Here is a 17,832-nt window from a genome sequence, read left to right as displayed (position 1 = left end):
TTTAGTGCAAGAGTAGAACTTGCAGTCAGTCTGTTATAAGGTGGCATGAGAAAGGGCTTCCTATGGCCCCAGCTTTTCTGAAGGTAGTTCTTTAATGCATTCACTTTGGTGCTGACTCCCTGCCCCAATCCTTTCCTTTTGTGGGTTGAATCTGACATCTTCTTCTGAGGCTCCTTTGGGAGGACCTGCCTTTGTCTCAGGAGACTTGAGCAGCACTTTCCACTCCATAAGTTCTATATTCAGAAGTTCTGGCAAACTCTCTTGTTTTCCAGTCTTGTTCTTTTTAGACTATATTTCTGTCACTTCAGGGGACCCTGGGGAGGTAGAAGAAGTACATGTGCATGCTTGATCTACCATCTTAAAATGAAAATCCCTGATTTTTTTTCCTTAAGAGCCTAATTCCATAATTTTTTTTCAATCTCAGCTTCATTAATCATTTCTTATTAATTGGTACTTCACATTTAGTTTGTCTGATAATCGGCAGAGGATGTTTTCCTGAAGGACTTTTTTTTTTATTCAGTGAGCTCTGAATGGAAAGAGGTAATGTGGCAGACCTACCACTGTAGAAATCAAATTAACTTTTCAGAATTCCAAGAATTCAACTCTAATTTGCATATTCTATTTCAGAAGAGACAGGGTTGGGGACACACTGCTACAAACACAGCTGCTACTGTTGATCATATCATGAATTTTCTAGTTTTTTAAAATAAAATGGTTCCTCTCACTCTCTGTGCACCTGGCACGAGACTCCCAAGAGTCTGACAGCCCTGCAGTGACCGCAGGTGAGCGACACAGTGATGGTGGAGTGGGCAGTACTTTACCGCTGGCACCAGAAAACGTGTAGCTTCTGAGTGCCAATTTTCTCTGGTCCCGTTCTTTTTCCCTTTCCCAACCAAGACACCCTATAATCATTACCTGAACTATATTGTCATGGGTAGCCAACTTCTTTGTATTTATTAGTTTAAAAATTCTGCCCATCTCCCCACCCCACCCTTCACTGTTTCTCTTCTCCTTTACTTTGTGTAGGATACATTTTGTGAGTTTCACTTTAAAGGAAGATTGTTGGTGAAGAATCACAATCATGGCCCATAAAATGTCTTCTCTTTTCATAAAGAGGCTATGAAAAACCAACTCAGCTATTCATTCTGAGTGTGTTTTTCTTCAAAGCTGAGCAGATTTGTATTTTATCTTAGGCTTTCTTTTATTTATGAAAACAAGTAAAAATAGCTAAAATTCTTTTCACAATTTTTTTCCTCTGTTCAGTTAGCGTAAAGTAGTTCCCAGCCTTGAAACAGATTTTCTGTATGAAAAATATAAACGAGATTTTAAAAATTAATCTTTTGAAGCACAGTGCTATAAATGTTATTTAGGTTTCTAGGCTTGACTACAAAAGCTTACTTAAATCCATCATGATGTTCAACTTGAATTCTGGATCCTGGGTACAAGAACCTACTAAGAAGAAAGAGGGGGATAATGTATCCTTTCCTGATCATTCAGACAATGTTGGTTCCTCTCTGCTTCTCTTTACCCCTCTTCCTTGAAGCTGATACCCTGTGTTGCCTTCCCCACCCCACTCCCAAGGTCTCAAGGTTACTGGGGAGGGGGAGTACAGAGAGAGAGTGTTTGCTAACGCCAGCTAATTAATTAACAGGTATCTGTGAATGGTGATGCTTCTTAACCCTGACAGAATATTTTCCCTTTTAAAAGATGGTGTGTTATGCCACATAAACCTAAAATTGGTGAAACTTCTGAGAGTGTAGCAAAGTGGGGGGAAAAAATCAGTGTGACAAGATTTTGATAGGTAAGGTGGAAAACGGCCACCACTGAAGCAGTCTGGCCCTGCATCATTGTGCTCAGTCATTTGCAGAATGTGTGATTGCTTTTGCCAGCTTCTTGGACTCCCGATTAAAAGCCAGACTCTCTGAGCTGCAGGTGGTTTGGTCTGGGTCTGTTTACTGGGCATGTGGGCAGTGGTGACCAGATGGGTTAGGAGCCTGGCAGGGCACGTGTGGTTCATTTTTTAAATGAGTGGAATCCCTGCGTTCTTTTTCACATAAGTGTTTTTTACCCCGTACAAAAGTAATGCATGTCTGTTAAAGGCTAAAGATAAAGAGGTTGCCCAAAGTGCCACCATCCAAACAAAATTTCATTGTGAAGATGTTGATATTTCTTCCAATCTAGTTAATAAAGTTGGCATTTTTATTTTGTTCTCTGAGACACTTTTTTTTTTCTGCTGAAGATTATGATTATCTGTTTTGAGGAAAGGATATTTAACGATGATTTGAGATTAGCTCTGCGAAAGAAAAGTGACAACGCGATGTGTAATTCCCACCTCTCCTTCCTCATTTTAAGTATTGAATTGCATATTCTAAGCAATAAATGTGTTTTAAAATTCTTAAGTCTCAAATTAGTGCCCTTAAATGCTTCTGTCCCTCGTGGTCAGCTCTCTGTCCTCGACAGGGACCACATCAGACCCCCTGTTTATGGCTAAGCCCCTGCCTGGCACGGCAGCCTGGCTCTGTGCCTTGGAACTTCTTCCAGGAGCTTCACCTTTGGCCATTCTCTTGGTTCCATCCCCAAAGCATCTCAACATGTTTAGGAATTATACCTTTAAAGAACAAACACCTGGCCAGCACAGGTCTCTGTCCAGGTGCTGCCTCGTCCCTCACCCCTCCTTTGCAGGAAGACTCTCTGAACCCTGTGGTCGGCACCTCCCTCCTCCAGCCTTGCCTGCAGTCCCTTCCCAGCCCACTGAGTCCTGCTTCTGCGACCACTCAGCCGAAGCCACTCCCACCAGGGTCACCAGAGGCCTCCTAGTGGATAAACCTATATGTTCCCCCTCAGGCTTCATGTACTTGACCCTCCGACACCCTCCTTGACTGGCTTCTTTCTCTCCCCTTTGCTTCTGAAACTCCAGAATCTCCTAGATTCTGCTTATCAGGCTTCTTGCTGGCCCCTCTCCTTTGCTCGTCATGCATGTTTCGGTTCCCCCACTTCCATCCTCTGCCGTCGTCTTGCCATCTCGTCTTTCCTCTCTCTCACCACACAGCCTTGCAAATCTCGTCCACTCCCATGGCTTTATCTGCCACTTACACACATACAGCAGTGACCCAAATCTCTGCCTCCTTGACTCCTCTACCGTACTAGATGCTGGACGTGTCCACTTAGACACTCAGTAGACATCTGAAAATCCACAGCCCGAGCAGACCCCTTCTCCCCTCTGGCCTGCCCCCCATCCTGTGCTTATCAGTTCAGTGCATGAGTCACGGCGGTCTGGCGAGTCTGCTGCTAACGAGCCCTCCAGGCACTCCTGGAGCTTCAGCCCCACTGCTCTAATGCACACTCAGGTCACCCTGCTCGCTTGCCTGCACTTCCACACTCGTCCACGCCCCTTGCCACAGACAGAGAAATCTGATTGAGTCATTCCTGTGTTCATGCTTTCAGCGCCCCCTCTGCTGCCTGTGTTCCCAGGCTCCTGGTTGCCTCTGCAGCCCCTCTCTTTTCAGCCCCCATCCCTTTGTCCATTTGCCCTCTCTCTGGAAGCACTTCGGCCCCCTCTCCTTGCCTGGCTAACTCCTTCTCATCCATCACGTCTCTGTTCAAACTTATTTCTTCAGGAAACCCTCTCTGACCTGCTGGTCCAAGTGCTCGTGGTCTCATGTGTGTACCCTGCCAGTAACACTCCTGCGTGGCATTGTAATGGCCTGTCCTTACTCATCTCCCCACCTAGACTGTGCGCCAGGACATCAGCCCTTTCGCTGCAGTGGCCAGCATAGCAGTCACGAATGGAGCGATGGACACAGGGCTACTGCCCTGCTGGCTTCTGGTCGTGTGGGAACCAGTGAAGAGTGCCGGCTGTGCAGCTTGCGGGGCTCTTCAAGGAGCGTGACCCTGGGGTTGTTACGTGGGACGTGAAAAGCTTGAAATAAGCAGGTCTACTAGGAACTTTTTTGCAAATGTAGTTCCAAAGAAAATGATTTCTCTACATATGGGCTTTTAAAAGCATTTATTATAGAATATTTTGGGGGAAGTAAACCATAGAGAACCACTCATAAAAGCTCGTTGCTGCATAAGTGTTTTAACCATGTTAAGATGACTTCCTGTTTTAACTAATATTGTCTAATAAATACCTACTTTTTTTCAATTCAAGAGAGCTTTATGAACATTTCATATGGAAACTGTGAGCACCGAGATCTGTGGCAGCCTTGCCCAGTCACCCGGTAGCCAGTCCTGTTTCCCAAAGAAGAGTTGACACATCTTACAGGTCCCCTGTAAGGGAAGTGCTTGACAGGGTCTCCTTTCTCAATAATTCCTCCTGAGACTCTAGAGAAGAGAAAATGGGGACAGATTTGCTAGGAGAGATGGGATAGGGCCAGTGACCGGGTCATGGTGGGGCTCTGGCAACTTGAGGACACACAGTTTCTGAAAAATATGGATTTCTTTCCATTCACTAATTTGTTTATTTCTTGTCTAACAATCCTACTGAAGAGGTTAAGTCTCACATAAAGTTATATCTCAGTGCTCCAGTGGAATGAAATAATGACACAGTATAGCTCTTCCTAAATTATTCATTTGTTCTTTGTTGATTATCTCCAGGTTCCTATTAATTCAGTTCACTTAGTTCAGAATTATAACACATGATGTCATCTGTTTTATCTTCTTGTTTTCACACTATAGACACCTAATCAGTATCTTCCAGTGCCTTCTTTTGGTCCTGGTAGTCACATTTTAGTGAAGACTGCCCATCCCTGGTCCACTCCAGATCTCCTGCTAATACCAGGCAGTGCCTGGCCTTCCCTGGGGTTCTGCCAGTTTTCAAGTTTTTATGTTGAATTATTGCTTGTTCTGGCATGATGTTGATTTCCTTCATTATTTCATGCTTCTCCCAGGATATGTCCACATGTTATTTATCCTTCATCCCCCTTTTGAAAATATCACAGTAAGGAATTCACTTATTTTTTTTCAGCTATCTTCTTTTTCTGTCAATAACTCAATGCAACATTTCTTACAGCCTGTTCCGTCTCCTTCACTGATTTTCTTAATGCCTTTTAATTATTTCCTACCTTTAAAATTTATTATCCAGCCTTTAATATTTAGTAATTCATGCTGCCATCAAAGACGCAACTTTAAGGATCATTCAGCTTTCTGTGGGTCTTGATCCTGGGTCACAGGATGAAGGCAGAATTAGAGAAACATCGAGTCGAGGCTGTGCATCTGAGGAGCAGGCTTACCAGGGGAAGCAGTCCTGTTGGCTTATTTCTGCAGAGAAAGAAGCATAATTATAAACCTCATATTATTATGTTAGAAAACCTCTGTATGGTGTTGGTGTAGAAGGGAAATAAAAGAGCCAGGTTCTAAGTTTCCCATGTTATAAAGGATACGTTTTACATAATATAAAGGATACGCTCTACATTTCTGCCTCATAATATGTGGAGTCCGCAACATAAGGTAGCACATTATAGTCGATCAACTCATCAATATTTATTGATTGTCATTTCATGAAAGAAACTGCACCAGACACTACTGGGGATGCAGAGGATACAAGGCACCAAAAGGCACATGCACATTCCACGTTACTCAGCCTGAAGTACAGCACAGGGGAGGATGTTGTTACACAAAGAGCAACGTTTGGCTCTGCACACGTTGCACACTAAATACATTGGGGATTAAGACATGCATAAAAAAAAGCATTTGTTGGGAGACTTCTCAGAATAAACTTTATTTTTCACTGAGAGTAGCATATGGTATCATTTTAAGGGAATAACTGATTTTAAAAGAATAAAGCAAAGTAAACCAATAATTATAGAATGGGCCACAGTGGGATGGATTAAATATAACTCATGGACCTGGTTGATCTGTGATACATCACAGGCCAGTAATTAGAAGTGACCCAAGATTAACAAGAAGGATCACGGTGCTGAGGTGCTAATTTGTCTCCTCGCCCACATGGTCTAATGTGTCCCTGCAACGTGTGCTCTTTCTTGTTTTCAGCATGCACTCCTGGCTTTGAAGTTCATCCTTGCATTTGCCATACCTGATAAGCCACGGCATATCCAGATGAAACTGGCCAGATTGGAATTTGAATCTTTGGAGGCACTCAAGCAGCAGGTAAGGGCAACTGTCCTGAAAATAAAAATGTATTTCTTTAGCAAATGCCAGGAAACATAAGTCAGAGAACTCACTCTCAGCTTTTACTTCAGCCTTGAAGTTACCAGTTTAAATAAGTATAGAAGATTCCAGTTTTTAATTTTTATTTATTTATTTTATTTTTGGCTGCGTTGGGTCTTTGTTGCTGCACGCGGGCTTTCTCTAATTGCGGCGAGCGGGGCCTACTCTTCGTTGCAGTGTGTGGGCTTCTCTTGTTGTGGAGCACAGGTTCTAGGCGCGCATGCTTCAGTAGTTGTGGCACATGGGCTCAGTAGTTGTGGCTCATGGGCTCTAGAGTGCAGGCTCAGTAGTTGTGGCTCACAGGCTTAGTTGCACCACAGTATGTGGGATCTTCCCAGACCAGGGCTCGGACCTGTGTCCCCTGCATTGGCAGGCGGATTCTTAACCACTGTGCCACCAGGGAAGTCCCTCAGTTCTGTGTTTTTTTTTTTTTAATTTTTATTTCATGTTGGAGTATAGTTGATTTACAGTGTTGTTTGTTTTAGGTGTACAGCAACCTGATTCAGTTACACATATCCATATATCTATTATTTTTCAGATTCTTTTCCCATTTAGGTTATTACAGAATATTGAGCAGAGTTCTCTGTGCTATACAGTAGGTCCTTGTTGGTTATGTATTTTATATGTAGTAGTGGGTATATGTCAATCCTCAAACTCCCAATTTATCCCTCCCCCTACCTTTCCCCTTTGATAACCATAAATTTTTTTCTAAGTCTGTAAGTCTGTTTCTGTTTTGTAAATAAGTTCATTTGTATCATTTTTTTTTGGGATTCTGCATATAAGTGAGATCATATATGTCTTTCTCTGACTACTTGTCTTAGTATGATAATCTCCAGGCCCATGCATGTTGCTGCAAATGGCATTATTTAATTCTTTTAATTGCTGAGTGATATTCCATTGTATATATGGACCACATCTTCTTTATCCATTCATCTTTCAGTGGACATTTTGGTTGTTTCCATGTTTTGGCTCTTGTAAATAGTGCTGCTATGAACACAGGGGTGTGTGTATCTTTTTTTTATTATTAATTAATTAATTAATTTTTGGCTGCATTGGGTCTTTGTTGCTGCGCGTGGGCTTTCTTTAGTTGCGGCGAGTGAGTGCTACTCTTGTGGTGCGTGGGCTTCTCATTGCGGTGGCTTCTCTTGTTGCGGAGCACAGGCTCTAGGCACGCAGGCTTAGTAGTTGTGACTTGTGGGCTCTAGAGCACAGGCTCAGTAGTTGTGGCACACAGGCTTAGTTGCTCTGCAGCATGTGGGATCTTCCCGGACCAGGGCTTGAACCCGTGTCCCCTGCATTGGCAGGCAGATTCTTAACCACTGCGCCACCAGGGAAGCCCCTGTTTGTAGGCTCTTTGCTGATCGCCATTCTGACTGGTATGAGGTGATATCTCGTTGTAGTTTTGATTTGCATTTCTCTAATAATTAGCGATATTGAGCATCTTTTCATGTGTCTCTTGGCCATCTGTATGTCTTCTTTGGAGAAATGTCTATTTAGGTCTTCTGCCCATTTTTTGATTGGGTTGTTTGTCTTTTTAGAGAAGATTCCAGTTTAGGATGGCATAACAAAACCAAATTCCTAATAATATGAGCAACAAATAGGTTTAAAGAACTAAACTAAGCAAAACAAAAATATTCAAGCAATGTTAAATGAAGACTAGAGCTGGCATTCAGCAAAAGAACCAGACAGAGATTTCCAAGAATCTCCCTGGGGCAGGTCCACGGTTTCCAAGTCTACCTTCTACAGAAACATTAGGGGATGAGAAGTGAAGAATTGGAATCCTGAATAATATCTCACAGAGCACAAGAGAGAACGGGAAAGTGTGGGCAGAAGCAGCAGAAAATGCCGTGGAGGTAGAATCCTCTTCCTGATGATTTCCACATTCTACCAAAGGATCCCCCCCACCCCGGCCCCAAAAAGAAAGAGAGAAGTTAAAAAGCCATGCTGGAGTTCACCATTTTGGTGATTTTCTACCTGTAACAGAATGAGAGTTGGGAGACAAAAGATCCCTAGATGCCTAGAGCTAGCTGGTCATCTGCAGTCATATATAGGAATTTAATGAATGAGAAAATCAATAAGGCAGAGTCATCTGAGGGGACAAGCTCTGGGTCCAGGACCTCTCTGACCCATGCAGTCCTGTATGCTTCCAAACCACCTTTTACAGGAATATTTCCTTTTATATTCGGGGAATTGGGAGAAAAAAAACCTTGAAGAGGACCCACCCAAGCCAATCTTCTGATAGAAGCCAGGGCTCCAAGGGTGGTGCTCCAGATAGGGGAACCCCACATTGGGGCAGAACCTGACCCTGATTAGGTGGGGTGAGCCCAGCAGAATAAGACTTGTGATCAGAGTACAGAAAAGCGGGAGAACCCCGGGTCCACCACGTTTTCTGTGTTGATGTTTGTCACAGTGGGTGAGAAGACTGAATTAGCTGTGTTTCCTAGCTATAGGACAAGTTCACTTTGGGCCTGTGGGCTCACCAGTGTGTTTGTCTCTTAGGTGGAAACGCAGCATCATGCTCAGTAGTGAAACACCAGCAGCATTCACAACGGTGTCAGGAGACCCGTTATCACTACTGACGTTTAGCATTGTTCTGGAGGCGTAATCAGTGTAGTTATACAAGAGGAAGAGATAAGTTCAAGGAACCCGGAAGAAGCCAAGTTATCATTACTTGAAGATTATCAAATTTTGTGTCTAAAAATCACAAGATAAATTCTTATAACAGTAGGAAAATTTGAAAAGAAGCAGGTTGTAAAGTTTGTCTAAAATCATTTGTTTCCTTTCAAAAAAATAGTAACCAGTTTGAGAATATTATTGAGAGAAAAGTCCCATTTACAGAAGAAACCAAAATAAAATCTGTAGGTGGCAATTTATGAAAACTATGTGGATAATCAATGTGAAGAATATTTTTTAAACTCTACTGGGATCAAAAGATTTAATCTTGTGAAAATGTAATGCCAAGTCAAATATATAGAAATAAACATTTGAGAATAGCAAGGAAACTTCTGAAAAAGAAGAAAAATGAGGCCTCTAGCTCTGCCATATTAAAGTATATTTTGAATAATTCAATCGTCATGGTAATTAAATCCATTTTGAATGAGGGGAGAAAGGGACAGATCAGTGGAATAGATCAGAGATTCCATAAATGGACCCAAATAAAAATGGAACTTTATGGTAAAAGTGACGTTTTATGTCAGTGGGAAAAAAAGAAAGATTGTTTGTTATATGGTTTGATGATGACAAACAGTTGTTTGGGAAAATTATTACACTTTATTCTACCTCATTTCTTATGTACCTCTCTCCCCTCCACCCAACAAAGTTCAGATGGTTGAGAAATTTAAACGTAAAAAATTTAAACCATAAAAGGTCTATTAAAAAGCATGGGTACTTCTTCCAGTGGGAAATGCCTTTCTAATCAGGACACAAATCCCCGAATTTATAAAGGAAAATATTGATACAGTAAGATACAAGAAAATTTAAAACTTCTGTACCACAGGAAAAAAAATTGAAAAGATAAATTGGACAAGCTGGGGAAATAATGTGCTCAGCTCTCACTTGGAGGAGAGGGCAGAGAGGAGGATGGACGGGGAGGTTCCAAACAGTCTAACGTTCCTTAGACTCTGCGAGGAACACAGACTGTTATGAGGCCCTCAGTGTTGAGATTCTCAGCTTAGATGAGTCCTCCTCTTTCCTGAACGTAACCGCCTGAGTGCACCCGGGCGTCCTGCTGGTCCCTCCTGGCTGTCCATGGCCACACCTCCTCGCTTCTCACAAGCATCCTTCTTCCACATTGCAGAAGGAAGCCACACCTCTCACTGTTTGGAACCCTACCATGTGCCTTGTCCCCAGAGTTACCCCCCCAACCAAGTAACAGAACCTTTCAAAATGGAGGCGTCGGGCTAAGCTGTATTCGATAAAGGCACCCCAATCTCCTGCCCTCCATCCCCTTAAGAAATGCATTTCCAAAATATAGCTAGAAATTTATGTTCATTGTTTATCAAAATGTGTACTCTGTTTATATAATTTTTATCATTTATGCAGCAGTAACAATTGTAATGGTCAGTCAGTCCAGAAGAAAATTTTAAATACCTATCGTGAGACTTCTGGTCATAGGGAATTTTAAAGGCTTCTTAAGTTTCAATTTTGAGCATATAATTATTGCAGCAAAGTATTAGAAAGAGATTGATGAAGACTTTCAAGCAAAACAAAAATTTATTAAGTTAAGATTCTTTGGGAGGAGTGGAAAGAAAATATTACTTCAAAGAAGAAAAAGAAGGAAAAACAGAATTTTTTAAGAGCATGTTCATGTATCTTTTGAATGGGTGATGGTGGATATCACGTCACTATAATGTTTAGCATTTCTTGGATATCTTTAAAAGAGTGACCTCATAGTTTATTTTTGTGTCAATATTTACAGTATGCTGGAAATATTTTTGCAACTATTTTACTTTATGATGAAAATTTTAGATGTCAACTTAAAATTGTGTGGGGAGGGCATTTGGCATCCAGAAATTTTAAGGGTTATGTAAGCAAAAAAAATTTTTTTAATTGAACAGCATTGTCTCTGGAAGAGTTTTGGTAAATCAGGTTTCTCCACTGATTACATTTCTAGTGAGGTTTTATTGATTGGGGCAGGCTGGCCATGTATACACCTTCACTCCAGGTCAAGGCAAGATTTTGCTTCATGTTAGGAAAGCTTTCCTCTCCTCTCACTCAAGATTTCACCCTGCTGTGTATTTGTCTAAAAAGCAAAGGGTCTTTCTCGATGTTGGATCTGACTAACATGTCTCTTGTTACTAAACACATTTACCTGAAAGTCCTACTTCAGAGCTGTCATGTTTGCTTTGGAGGGACTGGTGGATATTAGTGTTTACTATGGATGTGACTAAATAACCTCCCAAGTCATCTCAGCTCCTGGATTCCCGTATCTTCAGATACGCCCCACCTGACAGTAAAGCAAAGTCCAAAGTCGACGACAAGTTTTGTTTATGCTCATCTTCACTGAGAAATGAAACATTAACCAAAATTCTATCTTGTATTATATAAAAAGAAAAAAAAATCTAAGTGATTTTAAGTCTCTTTGGAGTGTTTTCTCTTGAGGACATAGATGTGATTCTCTGATTAACATCCCCTTCTAAGAAAATGTGATTTTGGTGCCGATTTTGCTGTTAAGGTTCTGGTGGGCAGAGATGTCCAGTAGGTGTCCACTCAGGATATTTATCAAATGCCTCCATAGAAGGGTGTTCCTGGCTTGCGCTAATAGGTGACTTAAATTTGTGCACATGCAGCCTCAGTGTCTCAGATCCATCAAGTATGCAGGAGGCCATGATGAGTACTTGGGGTTTCCTAGGGCCTTGACTGCAAACCCAGGAAAAGCTTTCCTCTCCCCACCTACCGCCACTGCTTGTTTTTGTTAAAATTACAATCTGAGAATAAAAGGTCCAGAGTAAAACCTGGGCAGAAGGTCTTCTTTTGCTCACTCTCTCTCTCCTGCTGGCCCAGGGCTTTGCTGCACGGTTGACACTGCTGCCTGGGCCACCCAAGTTCACGCTGCTGCCAGTCGGAGACAAAGATTTTCTTCACATTTCCTCTTTAGTCTCACTGTGCAGAGGGCCTGAAAAGTCTGAAAGGTCCTAGGTATGGAAGGTCACCCACTTTGTGCTTTTCAAAAACTCAAATTCACTGGCGTGTCTTCAGTTTACTTGCTCAACTAGTGTCATTTCTAGGATATAGAATTTTTTCTTTCCTTTTTCTTTTTTTTTTTAAACTCTTGACATTTAACTGTCTGCTTTGTAAACAAGTGGAGCCTCACCTCACTGGGCTATTCCCATGGACCAAAGGCAGAGAGAGCTTCTGCCATGTCTTCTGGTCAGTTGGTGGACTGTGATCAAAAATGGAGTTATGGAAAACATATTTAAGAATAAATCTCATTAATGCCTAGCCTGTCCCCAGACTCTTTCACTATTAAGTGACCAGAAATTGACGACAAGCTTGTCAATAGAAATGATTACTCATGAATAATTACTGTATTATGTTTAATTTATACTTGAATTGCTACCTTTCAACTCAGTTCCCATTTTATGGACAAAATGTGATTGAGAAATGTAAGTCATTGGACAGTTCTTAAATCAGGCTGTGCATCTTGAAAGTAGAACTTGCAAAAAATGCATGAGGCTGGGCCGCACACCATGAAGACTGATCCCCTAAAGCTAAGGTGGAGCCCAGATACCTACATTTTCACAACTCCTGTTGCTCCACACCCCTTCCCTCAACCCCTACCTCCCAGCAGAGATGGATCCCAAGCGCCGTCAGGTGAGCAAGTTCTGGGCCAAGTCCTGCCACAGGGAATGAGTTGGGTAGTGTCTTTGTACCTCAGCTTTTTTGTTTTATAAAATGAAGGTCAGTGGGAAGGGCCAGAAATGTACGTGTTTTACTCAGCACCCAAGTGATTCCAATGCAGGAGCCGTGGAGCCCACTTGGGGAAGTGCTCTGTGATCCTGGCTATTCCTCCAGCTCATGGCAGGGAGGGGGCCGTGGTGAGTGTGGGAACGAACATGGAGAGGAAGGGTACCCAGGGCGGTTATTTTTTCAGTGTCAGATGGGAAGCTGTGGCATTTCTAAATATATAAGCAAATGAGATATACTTGAAGGTGAGAGGCGAACTGGGGAAAATAAAATTGTTTGCTTTGCAAAGGACATTTTCAAGTGATTAGACTTCAGTTAGTGAGACCTTTACAGAGAATTCTAGACAGTAAATATCATCCTAGTGATGCCCTTTTATTTCTTTTCAAATTGATCTATTCCACTCTCAGTAATTTTAAGATCCAGTTAAAAATAGAAAGGAGTCTTATCCAGGTACCATTTGCTCCCTGGATGGCCTGGAGCACAAGGACACAACATCCTCAGTACAGTCATGCCTCTGGGCAGCCAGCCCTCTCGGGACCCAAGCACCCACAGAAGCCAGGGAGCTGGTCCAGAAGGAGCCTTTGAGAAAGAGAACAGCCTCAGAAGTTAGTTGAAAGAACAGATAAGGACTTTAAGATAGGGAGGGTGGGAGGGAGGGAGATGCAAGAGGGAAGAGATATGGGAACATATGTATATGTATAACTGATTCACTTTGTTATAAAGCAGAAACTAACACACCATTGTAAAGCAATTATACTCCAATAAAGATGTAAAAAAAAAAAAAAAAAAGAAGACACCACAATGTGAATTATGGCCCTCAAGGGCTTCCAATCAAATGTGAGACCCTTGACCAGCCAGCCTGTTGGGCCAGCCTACATTATGTAATGTCTTTGTTTTCTAGGGTTAAGTATATTTAAACTATTTCCAACGTTTCCCAAGAGCTTCTGAAGCTTTCTTTCCCTGCCTATTTGTGCTCTCAAGTTATGGTAGCTAGATATGCATTTTTAATGGAAAGTTAAGAGTTTCACAACATAGAATGAGGATGCTAAAGTATTTGACCTTTGCATATGCAATCACATGTTGATCTGCCAACTTGTAGTTCGGAATGAAATCTTGAATCCAGATAAAGAATTGGCTTCTGAGAAAGCCAGTGGCAGTCAGTGCCGGAGCCTCGGTCCTTGGGGAGGGGATGGTTCATTTCCCAGGGCCTCCAGTCAGCCCCCGCCTAGAAAGCTCAAAGTAAAGGTAAACTGAAGTCCACAGTGTTTCCAGAGTTCAAGTGGCCCCTCTGAGCTGGCGTCTCCCTCTCTCCTGTGTCGGGAGTTTGTCGCACAGCCCTGTGCAGCTTCAGGGCAAGTGGCTTGACCCTCCTGTTTCATAATCTCCCCCAAAAGCCCTAGCACACGTGGGCAGAGTGAGGCTGCAGTGACCCAGCATAAGACACACAGTGGGAAACAGGGCAGCGGCGGGGAGATGAGTTTGGTGATGCAGGAGGAGGACCACCTCAGGCTTGAGTGCCCTGCATCACTGGGCAAACCAGGAGGGAGTTCTGGGATAAAATGGTACCATAAAACCAGATGGGATGGCAAATCAGAATTGCACCTTTGCAGCAGTCCTACCTGTTTTCATGACCCGAACACAGCCGGGCAGTAATGATGACAGGGGTGGTAACAGATGGCGCGCAGTGGGAGGGCACGTGAGCCAGGCACCATTCTAAGCCTTCCACTTGGGCTGTGACTCCTAACAGCAGTTCTCGGAGGTGGGGTCTGTTAGCCATTTATTTGCACTTGATTTTTCACACAGTAGATTTCTCTCTAATTCATAAATGATAACTGTCTTAAAGTGATTAATGCACTAACAAATACTGGCTCCTGTGCACCTCCTGAGTCCCTTCTGCTGTCAGTTTTTTTTTTTAACATCTTTATTGGAGTATAATTGCTTTACAGCATTATGTTAGTTTCTGCTGTATAAAAAAGTGAATCAGCTATATGTGTACATATATTCCTGTATCCCCTCCCTCTTGCGTCTCCCTCCCTATCCCACCCCTCTAGGTGGTCACAAAGCACCGAGCTGATCTCCCTGTGCCATGCGGCTGCTTCCCACTAGCTATCTATTTTACATTTGGCGGTGTATGTATGTCCATGCCGCTCTCTTACATCGTCCCAGCTTACCCTTCCCCCTTCCCGTCTGCTGTCATTCTCCCTTACTTTTGGGTCTAGCAGGATTGCACTGCTCATGGATCCCCAAGCACCCCTGCTGTAGCGTAACCCTGACCACCCAGACACCCCTTCTCCACCGTCAGTGGCACAGACCCTCCCTCCTCAGGAGAGCGGCCCTCTGCTGTGTGACAGAGGGTCCTGGTGCCCATTTCTGTGTATCCGCCCCTCTGCCCTTGGCCAGGTGATGCCTTCATCACCCCTGCATCTCCTCACCCAGCACAGGGCCTGATGCCCAGTAGACTCTGACTAAATCTCCACTTAATCAAACTGAGTTTGTTGACTCATACATAGTTCAGAAGCTAATATATTAAGTAAATGACAAATGATGTCCTTGGACAAAAAAAGAGGAATCTTAAAATAGGTACTCGGGCAAAAATGGAAACAGTTAGGTCATATTCCTTTCTGGGATCACTAGGGAAGAGAATGCATTCCAAGGAATTACATATGAGCACTTTAGAAGGACTCTATACCTAGCCTTGATGAAGCACGAATCCTTTTTTTTTTTTAAAAAAAGACTGTGATTGATATCAGTAAAAAGGGTGGCTCCAAAAAGACCATAAAGTAACCCCAAATCAAGCCAGATAGAATTCTAAAGTAGTTTACACAGAGCCGGAGCCTCTGTACTTTGCACAGATTCAGACTCTGGAACAATCCTGTCCTCACCACTGTTGGTTAGGGTTTTCTTTTCTCTGCGTTTTTTGTTTTCACTAGAGAAAAAATGGTTTAAGGTTCACTGAGGCATCCAGACGTTAAAGTAAGATGCTTCACTAAAGCTCTAGAAAGCCTCTGATCTTTTTTGTCTCCCTAGTAAACAATCTATATAAATTGCTACTTATCTCATTCCCCTGGCCTTCAAGGCAAAATTTAAAATTTGTGTAAGACATGGCCAAATTAGAACCAGATTCATTTTCACTTGTGGAAATTCCTGAAAAGGACATGAAACAGAATAAAATGTAGCATTTTCCTAGTCACCATAGGAGAAGATGAGAAACAGTGTGGGCAGAAGGGGCCTGGGAGCAGAGGTCTATTCCACAGAGAAGGGCCTCAGGTTCACTGTATGGTGGAAGGGATGCCCTGTGCTTTGGACCATGTATACATATGTCATTAAAATACGTCCGTATTTGTAAAGAAAAAATTCACCCTATAATAAATTATTCTAGAGATTTCAGAATGCTTAAGACTATATGTTTAAGAAGAAAAGAAAGGTACATTCTGGTAAGTTATTAAAAGTTCTAAGAGTTCCAATCTCAGATTCTGTACTAGATTAGTAATTACATGGCCTTGAGGGCTGATGTGTGTGAGAGCAGGTCTTCCTTCTCCAGGCAAGTGCGTGAGCTGTTAGTTATGCATCTATTTAACTTTTTTTTTTATATACCAAATGTTCTGAGATATTAAAAGACTATATTTTTGGCTTCATCAAGATCAAAGATATTTGTCTGTGACTACCAGACTAGAAGCATCTTCGAGACAGGATTACTCCAGACACAGAATTCATATTTGTTGACTGAATGAACTTGTCAAATGAATGAGTCAGTAATTAGATGATGGGTCACAGCCCCATCCCTTTGTGCCTTTTTCTGTTATTAAATTCTAGTCCTTTGGCTTTGAAGTTGTCCTCGGTGTGTTAGATTTGAGATTGAGGAAACCATCATTGAGTACTTATAGTGTGGCTTTTTTTTAAATTACTTTCATTTTTAATTACTAGTAAATTGTTAAAATGGAAAACCTCTTTTTAAGTATAATAAATAGTATTCATTTCCGTGGATTTCCAATGCTACAGAGCCTCAAGGATATGATTAAATATTATTGTATCATGTAATGAATGTAAACCTAAGAAATTGGGCTGAAAATATAGTGATTGATAGACTAGGAAATTTAGCCTTTAAAGTAAATCCCTAAGAACAGCACATACAGTGATTTGCTTCTTTCTCCTAAGAATAGAATGCAGGAAGCAAGCACTGTTTAGACGTAAGAACTTTGTGAGATACAATCTTCCATTGATAATGGCTCTAAGAATATAAGCAGTAAATTCTACCGAATTCATAAGTCAAAATTAAAATACAGGTATTAAAATTCAGCAACAGGGCCTCCCTGGTGGCGCAGTGGTTGAGAGTCCGCCTGCCGATGCAGGGGATACGGGTTTGTGCCCCGGTCTGGGAGGATCCCATATGCCGCGGAGCAGCTGGGCCCATGAGCCATGGCCGCTGGGCCTGCGCGTCCGGAGTCTGTGCTCCGCAATGGGAGAGGCCACAACAGTGAGAGGCCCGCATACCGCAAAAAGAAAAAAAAAAAAAAAAAAAAAAAATCAGCAACAGATACTGAGTACTTTCAGTACTCAGTATCAAAGCACAAGTATCAAAGCACATGATCAAAGCACAAGAATAGGAAGTATCAGAAATTCCTGTCATTCATACAGTTGTCAAATGGTAGAGTTGAAAAGCTTTACAGAAAAGATCCTGTCCCAAATGCTGATTGTACAGACTAAGGGAAGGGTCATTAACTGTGGTTGTTGGCTTCCAACATGGTCCCCAGTGATCCCTGCCTCCTCGTGTTTATACCCTGTGGAGTCCCATCCCACCCTCTATCCTGGTTGGTCTGTGTGATCAGTAGAGTACTGCAGAAGTGTTGGCATGTCTCTTCTGAGGCTGGGTCCTAAGAAAAACACTGTGGCTTCTGCCTTCTTCTCCCTCTTGGATCACTTGTTCTTGGGAAGGTAGCTGCCATGTTGTGAGGACGCTCAGTGTTAGAGGAGGTCATCCAGAGGTCATGACTGCTGGTCGGCCCCAGAGATGGACATAGGCAAGCAAGGCTCCCTACCCCCTCCCCTGTCCGTGGGGTGTACGTTCTGCCCACCATTCCCACACTGGGAGCTCTTTCAAGGACGTAGCCCTGAAGGAGTGATTTTCTTGTTGAGGCCATCTTGTGCATGTGACTGAACCCAGTTAAGGCCGCTATATAAACTTTTAAGGTTCTGGTGGGCTGGTGCAGAGATCTGCTTGTCTTATGGTCGCCCGAGACAGGTCTTTTATATAAGTCCCTT

The 17,832-nt window shown here is 42.6% G+C and overlaps 1 protein-coding gene across 2 annotated transcripts in view; it reads left to right on the top strand.

Annotated features, from left to right (window-relative positions):
• The window catches only part of ANO10 (anoctamin 10), a 281,214-nt gene that overhangs the window by 215,295 nt on the left and 48,087 nt on the right, over nt 1-17,832 (top strand). For both annotated transcript variants that reach the window (XM_082639734.1, XM_082639733.1), the window contains exon 12: nt 5,992-6,108. In XM_082639734.1, coding sequence (XP_082495860.1) covers nt 5,992-6,108 — 117 coding nt within the window. The remainder of the gene's footprint in view (nt 1-5,991; nt 6,109-17,832) is intronic.

Source organism: Mesoplodon mirus (genome assembly GCF_964341445.2).
Source record: "Mesoplodon mirus genome assembly, chromosome: 12".
NCBI lineage: Eukaryota > Metazoa > Chordata > Mammalia > Artiodactyla > Ziphiidae > Mesoplodon > Mesoplodon mirus.
This window is presented reverse-complemented; position numbering and strand designations above follow the sequence as displayed.